Source organism: Falco rusticolus, chromosome 5 (assembly GCF_015220075.1).
Source record: "Falco rusticolus isolate bFalRus1 chromosome 5, bFalRus1.pri, whole genome shotgun sequence".
Lineage (NCBI taxonomy): Eukaryota > Metazoa > Chordata > Aves > Falconiformes > Falconidae > Falco > Falco rusticolus.
This window is the reverse complement of record NC_051191.1, coordinates 1,467,076-1,480,165: the sequence shown is the minus strand read 5'-3', so window position 1 is coordinate 1,480,165 and position 13,090 is coordinate 1,467,076. Positions and strand designations below refer to the sequence as shown.

The 13,090-nt window shown below is 36.4% G+C and overlaps 1 protein-coding gene across 5 annotated transcripts in view; it reads right to left on the bottom strand.

Annotated features, from left to right (window-relative positions):
* Window positions 1-1,248: 1,248 nt before the first annotated feature.
* The window catches only part of CPNE8 (copine 8), a 107,943-nt gene continuing 96,101 nt past the window's right edge, over window positions 1,249-13,090 (bottom strand). For all 5 annotated transcript variants that reach the window (XM_037387598.1, XM_037387599.1, XM_037387601.1 and 2 more), the window contains 3 exons: window positions 12,315-12,372; window positions 9,041-9,114; window positions 1,249-3,268 (listed from right to left, as the gene is read on the bottom strand). In XM_037387598.1, coding sequence (XP_037243495.1) covers window positions 3,080-3,268; window positions 9,041-9,114; window positions 12,315-12,372 — 321 coding nt within the window. In that variant the 3' untranslated portion in view covers window positions 1,249-3,079. The remainder of the gene's footprint in view (window positions 3,269-9,040; window positions 9,115-12,314; window positions 12,373-13,090) is intronic.

The window sequence follows — 13,090 nt, the reverse complement described above, 5'->3', positions numbered from 1 at the left end:
AATTTCCAGCTTTTCAAAATGCATCTTTTCAGAGAACACCTGATCTCCTGAACTCTGTTCCTCTCATTCAGATACCTCCCTGGGGGACCACAGGTATGTGTATAGAAGTGAGCTGATTTGAAGTCCATCTAAATTCTATTGTATAGGTTGCCATTTTTGCCTAAAATTACAAAAATCTTTTTTCTAACTAAGATCAACCAGTTTCTTTTTCCAGATTAGCAAACAATTCCTCACTAGTCAGAATCAAACCTAAAATAGTCACTCTCAAATTATATACTCCATGAGACAATGTCCTTCCTCATTTGTAGGAACATTTGTACAGTCTGCACCCTGTTGTAGCATTTTCTGCATGTATTACAAAGACAACATCTGTTCCAAGATGGATGCCAAAGGAAGAGAGCTTTCATCATGGCCAACAGTCTTCCTTTCAGGGCAATTCATCTGGCACCTAACATGTCACGTCTTACCTTCCTTAAACAGAAATACTCTGTGCTACTCTTCAGTCACAGAAAATTATCAAGTTTTGGTAGCAGCTAGCATTTCTTAGGAAGGAATATGAGTTTTATGTTCCATTATTCTTCAGAATAAAGCCAGAAGTAAAAATGGCTGCATATGATATTTGGAGGAAATTCAAGTGTTGACCATTAACTCTCACCTCTACTACTGGAATGACTGAAGCTATCGTGTGAGTCTACATAATGATTCTCATACACGTTACAGAATCGAGATGTCAAACATATAGGGAATGTCACAAGTCTGGAAAAAGTCTCCTTTTCCCACTAGAATACTTAGTCCACTGATAACATCTATTTCTTTCCATTACATATGTTAGATTGAGAATCTAATACCAAACAGAAGAAAAAACAGCAGCACAGGATGGTACTTAGGCTGGTGCGAAAAAATAATTTTGATCAAGTAATAGTTATCTTTAAAAGCTCCTTCACTTGTTAAATGAGTTGTTAAATTAATTTTGATACTGATCTTTCCATTACTAAAAGGTGCCGGTTAAATGAGAGCTATTACTTTACACTGAATAAAATAAGTTTGTGATTTTGACCTCAGAGCTTTGACCTTCTCACCTGTTAAATACATGGGCACTGGGAACCAATACAAATGTCAGCATAAAGATTTGGCTAACCAAATTAAACAACAGAAATATAATATTATTTCAGTTATTTCTGAAGTGTCAACACTGTAGGTATGAAAAATAAATGCAGAAGATGGAAGGAGAACACCACCACCGTTCAGTAGATTTAAACTTACTCTTTATGATGCACTTTTCATCAAAATCTGTAGTTGCCAGGTATCAAATTTCATTCATGCAACATCAATCCACTAAGAAATACATATCCTGGTGAGAAAATTAAAGCCCATATTTATGTAAAAACTGTTTTGAAATAAAAATAAAACAAGATTTATTTTTACAAAACAAAAATATTATTTTTTTTTAACCAACAGAATAATTATCTGGAAAAAGTAATTTCCCACATAAGATAGTTAAAGGAAGTTAAATATATTTAAAAGTGGAAGATTCTGCATTTACATAGTTATATGCCATTAATATTGAAGATATGCTTTCTGGCAAAAAACTTCTCATGCTTAAAAAACGCACCTTAGTTTCATACTGTACATTACAACATACAGTAGTAAGAAACAGAAGTAGTAAACAGGTGATATGCAAAGAAAAAAAGTTACATTACCAGACAGTTACAACTGTGACACAAAAAAATTAAAATGTTCAGTTTTAACAGTATTTGAAGGCAATTCACAATCATTTCAGGAGTTCTGTGAAATTTAAGGCCATTAGTTCTAAATAAAATGTATCTGACACAAACTCACAAAACCGTGTATTTTGTAAAAAGTATACATGCAAAACCATTTTATAATTATATATGAACAGGCATATAATAAAATTTTGGGGTAGTTCTGTACACAAAATAGTGCACAAAGCAACATGGTTGTGCAATTTTTAAACCAGTTAATTAATGTTATCATTCATGCACCCTGAATGGAAATGTGACAATATTAAACCCAAATATTAAGAGTCAGCATCCCTTTGAATGGGCAATCTAGACAAAAAAAGTTAAGATTTTATATTAAGTTTAAAACAGTCCATTATAAAACATCTGCTGTAAGCACTCCAAAAGACTTTTCTGATGCAAAATTTCCAGTGCTTTAAGGGATGCATGATAAGATTTAATGAGCTCAGTGACTCAACTATAATACTCTGATAGTTCTGATTTGAGGTAATTTTCTTTAATTACTTATAGCAAGTAAGTCTCCTAATCTGCTTCAGTAACTAGTTTAAAAAACTGTAAACTTAGATAAACCTAGGAACTGGAGCATCCCTGAAAAAAATACACATACCTCCCCCCTCAAAGTTTGGGGTTAGTTAAAAGTTATATGCAGTTGTGTTATTCACATTTTAGGAATTTATTCTCAAACCGTGAGATGGATTACTGAGCACTGACTGAAGCAATTCAGGTATTGGAAAACACATATGTATTTGTCCTTTTCTTAGCTTTCATTTCTGTTTGTTTGGACAAACATTCAAAGAGATATTGCTTCTCTTGTTATCTTGTGACAAACTATTGCAAGCTAGAAGACATGTGAGTCAATATTCCAAACTGTTATTCTTAAGAATAGTTATAAAAGTACTGAAATTTAAAAATAGTAACATGTAAACATTGATACAGAGTAATAGCATTCCTATACATTTATGTACACACAGTATTCAGAGAGGACAATCTTTTTTGAGTTGAAATCCTGACTTGTGCTTTCCCCTCCAATAAATACATCAAAACCTAGATTTTTTTGTCATTCCCCACCCCCACCCCCCAAAAAAAAAAAAAAAAAAAAAAAAAAAAAAAAAAAAAAGACTTGGAGAGATCATCAACATTTTGCTCCTAGCATAAAGCTTTCCAGTTGCTTACGCAACCATAGGAGAATTTTGGTATGTGAAGAGAATTTTTCTAGCTCTGAAAAGTTACCAGAAGCTACTGCTGCATCCAGAGACTCTTGACTTTTGATAAACGCTGAGCACTTTGACTTTTGATAAACGCTGAGCACTTTGGAGCAGTCATATCTGAGTCTGCAACACATGAATAGGGGGTGTATAGGGTGGTGGTGCAGGTGATGGCTTTATTCCCCTGACTCTCATGTAGGACAGAAACTGCTCTGGGATCTCAGCTAAAACATCTTTAGCAAGTCTTGCCATGCTTAACACGTGGTTTCCACTTCTGTCAATGTAATCGCGGAACGGCACAAACTACAAAACAAGAAGACATTCACACAGGTAATTATGCAGACACAGAATACATTTTACAACACAAAAATAAGAAAGTTTTATCTAGAGAGTTAGAGTACATGAATATGCTACCTTACACATTTTATATATACATATAGATATTTTCTATTTTATATATACACATTGTATCTCAATTTTTAAACACCTGCTTTCTAATAGAAACAGTGTCATACTTTCACTCAGGTGAAGTTCTTTACATAAGGCATGGCTAGCTCAGATTGCTAATGATGTGTTTCATTGGTGTATATATGGTTTATCTCTCACTCTCAATCATTTTCATAAAGCTGGCAATTCTGTCTCAGAAAGCTATCCTTAGCTTACTTTTCCTGCTTGTGGGGCTCTCCTACCAGACTGCCTCTGCTCCAGCAGTTTGTGAACAGAATTTTTGCCATCTGAAGTGAACAAAACAGAAAGGATGATTTTATATTCTTGACCATATTGCATTATACCTAGCAGAACTACAAACCACTTGAACCTATGAACCACTTTTTATATGATACTAACAAACGCATAAAGAATCTAAGCAAAAAGGATTGGATTAAAAAAATAACTTGTTACCTGATACCCAGATCTGCAATACTGAAACTGATGTGCTAGGCTGTGCTATGCTGGAATTCAAAGCCTAACGGTACCTTTTCACCCTCTCGCAAAACAGGGAAAATTTAATTCTTAACTGTTGTATTGCAGGATAAAACTAGAACTGATTGATAAGTCAGACCAACAGATCTCTCATCTGCTGGTTGAACGCTAAAATCTGAAGACTCTTTTGCCCATTATACCAACCAGAAAAATTTTTGCTTTCTTGGATGCACAGCATCCAAGGCTACAGATTAAATTCCATTTTTCTAAAAAGCATCAATGTTTTCAAGATTTAGGGGAACACTGAAAAACAGTGAGAGTTTAGCCTACACTGTATTTCTGAGATCCTGAGAGTTTTCCAAAAAAGACAGAAATAAAGAAAACTATTAAATATATTAGGCAAATAAAATAGTAATAAAAAAAAATCTTGGGGAAAACACCCAAACCAGAACAAAAAACCAACCAAACCCAAAGACAACATTTCAGCAATAAAGAACTTGAATGTAATTTAATTGTTTTTACAACAACTTTGGAAAACACTTCTCATCCAGGACTTAAGAAACTTATTTAGGCATCAGTCTCCTATTAAAAGGTGTTTAGAATTCAAGTAAGAGATGACGCTGCATAACCCTCCTGAAAAGGATCTTAAAGTGCCAGGAAAAAAAAAGACTTCAAGCCTGGGTATTTGAACTATGTGGAATTAAACTGAAACCTGTGACCAACAGCTACTGATTCGGGCATTTCCCCGGGGAGCTGTAGATTGGCAGTTTTTTAAAAGATCACAGAAGATCACTTGATCATGGAATTGTTGAAGCTAGAAGTGACCTCTAGAGATCCTTTAGTCCACCCTGGCTGCTGAAGCAGACAGCTAGTGCAGGCTGTCATAGTTAGCAAGACTACAAGACTAGTCAGCAAGACTATTTAATGGGACCAGCCTTTATTCCGGACAGGAGCATCCTTTACCACTTCATTGTGCTGTGTCCAAGAATGTATCAGGCATAAGGGCAGGAGAACAGCAGGCAAAAAGGAACCTGATTTTAGGGTATTAAGCCAGGAAGCAAGGTTCCATAATTAGCAAGCTGTTCCATAATTAGCTGTCTTAACAATTTCTGCATTTATTCAGTAACTCTTCAATAAAAAAGACAAGCACATACTGTGACATTTACTAGTACTGACTTCTCCATTTCACTAAAAAAGCTCTAGCATTTTTCAGAAGCCAGCCCAGCACTGCCCTGTTTCAAGTGTTTGTTCCTTCTTAAAACTCCATCAATTTTTCTGGAAGAACAGATCTGACTGTCCCCAGAAGCATGAAGTTAGAATAACAAAACAAAACAAGCATCTCGGTAGCCTGCTGATTTACATATTCGGCTGGGAAGGGATAAGCCTGGTGTTCGTTTCCCCCTCCTGTGCTTATTTATTTTATAATGCAATGTCAGTCTTATGTAAAAAGCACATGCAGTCTGAGTTAAAGAACGAAATGTGTCCCATCCCAAGCGATCACCTATAAGGCCATCATCGTGGTCTGCAGACGTGAAACCTCAGACCACTGTTCTGCAGCAAAAATTGTTGAAATGCAATTATACAATATAGATGGCCTAAATTACTTCTCGCTCCCCTCTGCTCGCTGAATATAGATGTCGGAGGAGCTGGAGGAGCTATGGACAGATAAGCATACATACAGAAATACAAGGGCAGCTGGCAATGGCAGCAAAGCCTAGAGCTAACATGTAGAAGGAGTAGAGGTGGCAGAAGAATGAAAGATGAAGGAGAAACCACAGGGAAACTGATGGAATGTAAGTGGTTTTTTCCATAGTTTGAGAGTTTAATTTAAAAGGTGATATAAAAATTTTTCAAGAGAAACAAAAGGTACATTACTTTGAGTATTTCTCCTAGAACTTCTTAAATAGAAAAAGGATAACAAAGGAGAAGAAATTAAATACACTGAGGAGGAGTTGGTACACATGTAATAAAGAGTCCCTAAAATATGTATGTTTACTGGTGAGCAGGGAATAATGAAAGTCACGTCTTTACATAGATTGCAGTCAGTAGTAAATATAATAGATACAGTGAGTCACTGTTAGCAGGCAAATTTTTTCTTTCCTAATTTAATTTAAAAAATTCACAATACTGACTGTTAAAATTTAAGAACTTTAATAAAACAGTTAATTTCAGTAACTAACCTAATACACAAAAAAGATAAACTTTTTGTATTTGAGTAGCTAGTTTTATAAAAGCAAAACTGTTTTATCCTGCCAGATATAAAATAAAGGTCATAGCAAACCTAAAGGCTTTGACATTATCCCTTTTTATTTATTTAGCTAGTCTATAACGTGTTTGTTAGTATTTAGACAGAAAAAGTGCGTAATACTGCCTTCAGGTAGTTCAATATGTCTTAGGGCAAAGCTCTGATTGAAATATGTTAATAGTAAATAAATGTTTTATTACATTTCTGATATGCAGTGAATTCTAAAGAAATACAAAAGGGGTATTCATCACATTTTTTATTTCTCAGGAGAAATTGGAATATTCCTGATGCAAAACATTTTCACAAATCTTGTTTATAACATTTGAAGAACTCTATCCGTTTATGCTCTTTGAATGTAAAACCAGCAGCTTTTGGAGCTGCTGTTGCTCAGAGAAATTATGTATAATTACATTGCGTATATTTAAATGCATTTAAACATAAGTGCAAAGCATGCCAGAGATATCTGAATTAGCTTTAAAATTCTGACATGGCATAGGGCTTTCTTCGCAGAAATACTGGTTTGGGGTCTAGAAACATTTCCAGCTCTGGAGGCAGATCTCCACATGTTGCTCTGTCGAAAGCACTGACATATATAGCATAACAGATTACAGACAGTCCTTCTCTAGCCCAATATAGACTACAAGGAACATTATAAAGGCTTTGACAAAATAAGAAACATCATTTCTTGCCTCCTGTTCAGCTGTCCCTCTTCTCATCTCTACTTTTATAGTTACCTTTTTGACAACACTGACTAAAGCAGCCAGCATGCCTTACTCTAAGAGTTTTGTATGTCACCCTCCCATCAGTTGTTTTCTCTGTATGTTGCAGAAATTAAAAAAGTCTCATTTTCAACTATTAGAAAAAGTAATTAAGGAATCTATTACTTTCTTCGATGTATATCCATACAGATTATGGGAGTCTTTTAACTACTGTCATCTTATGCTCATTTCTGATCCCCATTTAGGAAAAAAAATAGAGAGGGAATTTTAATGTATTATTTATTGCACTGAGAAACTTTAAGACTGGAAAAAGAGATCTGATGGTTTTAATTTCCATATATTTCTGTAGATTTGTATAGTTTGTCTTCTAAACAAAAATAACTATAAAATCAGGTGTCACATAATGTTTTGAACACTTCCTTGGATTGAGGTATTGTATCCACCAGCAGTTACCAAATCCTTAAATGTTCACATACCAGTATTTGTAACATTAAACATTTTGAAGTTTCATTTCCTGCATATATAGTTGAAAAGAAATATACACATTCCACAGTTCATCAGCTGCAATCTGGCCTGCATTATTAAAACATTTTCATCTGCAATATAAGCTATTCATATAGCTCAGTTATTCAATAAATATATACATCCTATGAACCAACAATTATATAAAAACCCAGTCTGGCTTGGAGAGAAATCAGTGAAAACAAGCAGGAGGAAAAATAAGTGAACACTATGAATTTTGACAAATAGGAGGAATAAAGGCAGAAGAAGAAATGGCAGAACTAAGGTAACGTTTGAACCTAAGGATGCCTGTCAGTCTTTGAGAGGCATTTGGATGCCTTTAATAGCACGCTTTAACTTTTGGTCATCCCTGAAGTGGTCAGGCAGTTGGACTAGTTCTTTGTTGTAGGTCCCTTCCGATTGAAATATTCTGTTTCATAGATGTATTCAGACATTTCCAGAAAAACATGCCTTCCATAAAAATTTTGTTTTAGACAGATATTCTTTCTACAGTCATCAGATTGATCCAATTTTTCAGTAGTTTTCTGCTTTTCAAATGTCAACTTCTTTAATACTTTAGCAAGCAGGGATTAGCGTGCTGAGCCACCAAACGTCTTTCTGTTTGGTTCTGCTGTAGCATTCCATGAAAATGAAAAATGCATAGCTAGTTAATTTTATTTGAACAAGAAAATAATTATGAAATAATTCTGTCTGGGGGATGGGTAATCAGGAAACAAGACGGGGTGCCTGGAGCAGTACATAGTTTGGACAATCTGTGGGGTTCTAGAAATCTGCAGCTCTCAGGGAAAGGGGGATTATGGTGGCTGTGTACATGCATACAGAACCGCTGTACCACCCTGACAGTGGTTGCACAGGTTTGAATGACAACTACTGGGCTGACTGAACAACTGTAGAGAGCAGGAACCGAACCAGAGGACTTTGACAAAGAAATGGAGGTGTCCATGGAATGCAGATAAGAGTAGCACTCTTACAGATTGGGTCAGATCATAGAATCATAGAATGGTTTGGGTTGGAAGGGACCTTAGAGATCACCCAGTCCAACCCCTCCGGCAATGAGCAGGGCCGTCTTCAACTAGATCAGGTTTCTCAGAGCCCCATCCAACCTGACATTGAATGTTTCCAGGGATGGGGCATCAACAACATCTCTGGGCAATCTGTTCCAGCTATCATCTGAAGTTCCTTAAAGCATGAGACAAGTGCATGGCTGTATGTGGCAGATGCAACACAGGAACTGGGAGACACTCACAGTTTTCTGGACTGGCAGTTAAAGGCAAGGAAAGATACCCTAGGCATCTCAAATGCACTTGTTAGAAGTCTAGGTATTGCTGAGTTCCACAAAAGCTGCATTTTTTCTTTATGGAATCATAGTGAGATTGCAGTGCAGAGGCAACTGACTCTTCTCCCGTGCCTGTATAACTCTGTGTAAGACTTTTATCAGTGTGCTGCCAGTTAGGGGTCATTTCCTAATGCAGATCCACTACTATGTGTTATATAAAGGCTTATAGGTATCACAGAGAGTTTTTTCTGAGCTTGTTATGAACACCCCAAGATAAGTTATCTCAGTGCTCAGGGTTAAGGTAAATTGAAAGGCAGGAATACAGATCGAAACAAGAATTCAAAACCAACAGGATCAGTAAAAATCTGTTAAGAGTAAATTTTCTCTCCCACCTGCACAATGTCTCTTTCTGCAAACTTTCCTCTTGAAGAAATCCTCACTACATCACCATCCAGTTCTTCCATAGCTTAAAAAAAGAAACAAAATTAATTCATCTATGAGGTCAGCTACACAACAAAATCAATCTTACTGAGAAAAACTTTAGTCAGTGTACACTTTAGGACAACAAAACCAATTGTTATTTAGGTAAGTTTTTAAGATCATTTGAGCCATAAAAACCATCATGCTTTGTAGTTATTTTACACTTTTTCATGCTGACAAAACATACTTTTTGCCTTTACTGCCATCTTCAGAACAAAACAGACCATGATAAGGTTCTTATCCTTCCAGCACTCAAACCAGCAAAGTATATCTGTTTTGGTAAGGCTATATTTATACTTTCACAGGTGGAGAAGAATTTATCTTTAGCAATTATTCTTACAGAAGATATCACACAGAATACAGCACAAAGAGGCAGTAACTCACATTCGTACTGGAAAAGTAATGACTGTTAATGCATAGGAATGAGGAGTTCTTAAAGAAAAGTATTACATTTATTGGGTAACTTTTCTTGTATCTTTCTGAGCAGGATCCAGGAAAACTCTAAAATTATCCAGATACCCAGAACCCATTCTTGGTAGAGAGGCATACCTGCTCTCTGGTCTGTGTTAAAATGGGTGAATTTGGGATCACAGATTACAGCTTAGCTGTTGGAATTGCTATCCTACAATCCTTTCAGCATACACTATGAAGATCAAAGCCCTGCATCTCTGAGCTTCTCAGGGGTTTGCAAACTGGGCTGAGTTCACTGAAACCCAAGAGTTAAGAGCATTTCAAAACTTAGCTCTTCCAATGTAAGAACTAGAAAGCAGAAATGATGCTATCAGGAGCCAAGCTCAAGCCAAACAAAAGAGCATGTTTATGCAAAGAAAAAATTAGTAGGTCTGTAGAGCACGTTGCCAGATAATGCTGATAATGCAAAAAATGCACTTGTGTTGAAATGAGGAGACTGAACAAGTATTTGAAGGAGAGAGCCACTGAAAATTTCCAAAACAGACATATAAAGCACATCCCATTCAGGAAATTCAAATCTAAAAACAGTATTCAGGGAAGTATCATATTTACTTATTCTGTTCTTAACGTTCTCTAGATAACCACCCATGGCCATGTCAGATACAGAATACTGGGCAAAACAGACCCCTGATCCGACCTGTTATAGTCATCTTCACATCCTTAAGCAATGCTCTGCCAAATGTATGTGCCGTCTAGCTGAGCTCCAGACTTTTAAGAACCTTTCTGGTAGCCCCCAGGGGCTGGGAGATCTAGGGGGCAGTGGTATCTGGAGAGGAGTAGCTTAGTCTCTCTACAGCAGAGCTGGAGCTTGACTGACATTTGAATTGTAAGACAGTGTGCCTGGAACCCTCCTACACACACACTTCAGCATCCATATCAGACATGGAGTCTGTTGTTTTTTCCAGAAGGAATTTCTGCAGATGGAAAAGTAATTTCTCTGCCTACAGATTTGGCATACACCAGCACAACGAAGCTGGTGAAGGGTCCAGAGCACAAATCTTATGAGAGGCAGCTGAGGGAATCGGGGTTGATTATTCTGGAGAAAAGGAGGTTCCTGGGGGACCTCATCGCTCTCTACAACTCCCTGACAGGGGCTGTAGGCAGGTGGGAGTCGGTCTCTTCTCCCAGATAACAAGCCACAGGACAAGAAGAAATGGCTTCAAGTTGCCCAGGAGAGGTTTAGATATTAGGAAAAATTTCTCCACTGAAAGGGTGGTCAAGCATTGGAACAGGCTGTCTGGGGAACCCTGGAAGCGTTTAAAAAATACGTGGAGGTGGTGCTTAGGGACAGGGTTTAGTGGTAGACTTGGCAGTCCTGGGTTAATGGTTGGACCTGATGACGTTAAAGGTCTTTCCCAACCTAAACAATTGTATTATTCTATGATTCTTTAATAGGCGAACTTCACTGAGGTAGTACACTCAAGGAATGTAGGTCCAAAAATGGAAACTGTATCCTGCAGTACAAAGAGAATCCTACCTTAAGAAAAACCACAGGGATAACACCCCAAGAATTCTGCAAAGACAACCTCCAGAAGTACAAAGACAGAATCTACATGTCCTGACTGAGTTAAGGGGAGCCTGGACAAACCCAAGGACTGGAGAAACAGAGAGAAAGGGAAAAGGCAAAGGAGGGGTGAAAGAAAAGTAAGTAACACACAACTGAAGTTGGAATTCTCGGGGGTAAAAATGAAGTTTGTAAATTTCCGTTATATACATTTATGAAGACAAACTCTTTTCTCATTGATTGTGGCATACAGTCATCTGAAGTGTAAGCATCCGCTTGGACAATCTCTTCAAGGAATAAGATACTTATCGCTAATATACCACTTGCCAAAAGGCATAAGAAAGTCAATCCCCAGTAAATGTTTTTCTTCTTGTGTTATTTTTTCCTCTTGTTTTCATACTCTTAGAATATTTGGACAAGAATGAACATGTACAGTCTTTAGTGACTACTTACATTATACATCTGTGGTAGAACTAAGTATATCTCATGTACAAAAGAAGGCATACTGTCTAATCAGAAGTACTAGAATTAAAAAGAAAAGATGTAGGACTTTGAGAAATAGATATACAGGGAACGTCTACATTTCATAGTGCAGTGATATACACAAAAGCATGTAATAAATTGGTCCAAATAATGGAAGCAGCTTAGTTATTGCAATAGAGAATGGTGCTCTGAAAGAATATGTAGATAATTCTGGTAATTTCTCTCCTGCTGTAATATTCTCTCAATGCTGCTACACAGTAAGGCTCACTCCTGCTACCTAGCGAAACCCAGTTTAACCCAGATCACCTCCTCAAATATATTTATTTTTCTCAGTATTTTAGTACTGCAGTAAGAAGAGATGATGAATACTTCCATTCAACTGACATTTCACAAGGCAACTAAATACCTGTGCTGAAGAAATTCAATATTACTTGAGTATACTTGCTTTCCTGTGGATTTTTTTTTCCACTTGTCTTCTGGAGCTCTGTAAATGCTGAGCCCCCATATGGTTCTGTGACTTGAACAGAGAGCCTAAGGGGCTACGCAGCTCCACATGGTAGCTTGTAATCATACTGAGTTATCAATCAATCCAGCTGGAAATGTCAACAGTGCCTTACTGCTTGTTCCATATTATGCTCTTTTAAAGAACAATATTTGTTTGAAAAGCAACATATTACTAAAATGTAAACAAACATAAAAAAATCCAGGAAAAACACTAGAACACTTACCATCAAACTCTGCTGGTCCTACACCCACTATAATTATTGACATTGGAAGCTTTGAAGCCTTCAAAAGTAGAAGAAAAAGAGGTTTAACGCATTATATAATCTCTGCCAATAGTACGTCAGATCTGAGGGCAATCTGAATAAAAACCATGCAGAAGTTATGTTTTAATAAGCAACTTTTTTTTCCACCTAAAATGTTGCGTGGTGTAAACTGTCTGCCTAAGTGGTACAAAACATCTTGAACGAAGATAGAAAGGCAGATGATTATTTTTTTTTTCTTATAAAGTGTTTGAACCATATAGGATTGTAATTAAACACAACAAACTATGCTAAGATCTAATACTAATATGACAACTAAGATGACAAATTTATCTTAGAAACTTCTGTAAACTGACAATAATTGCAAATATATATCAAATGACAGTTTGACATACATTTAAATGTACTTTGCTGTTTCTTGATATTACATAGCTGTTTGGAACTATGTGACAATATGTTTCACATAGACCTAATGCCAATTTATCTCAAGAGAATAAATTATCTATTTGAGCAGTATGTATCTTACATTTCTTCCATGAACGAAATTTTTTTCAGTTCAGTCATCCATGCGACAAAATAAGATATCGAACTGGCTTATGGCAAGATTTTTGGTTTTTACTTTATCTTTTTAATTCAATGAAACAAGGCAAAGATGATAATTGGCTTTTCCTGAATAAACTCTCTGTAAAACCTTTAAAATTATGAGGACAGTATCATAAATATTGGGTTCCCATGCCCTG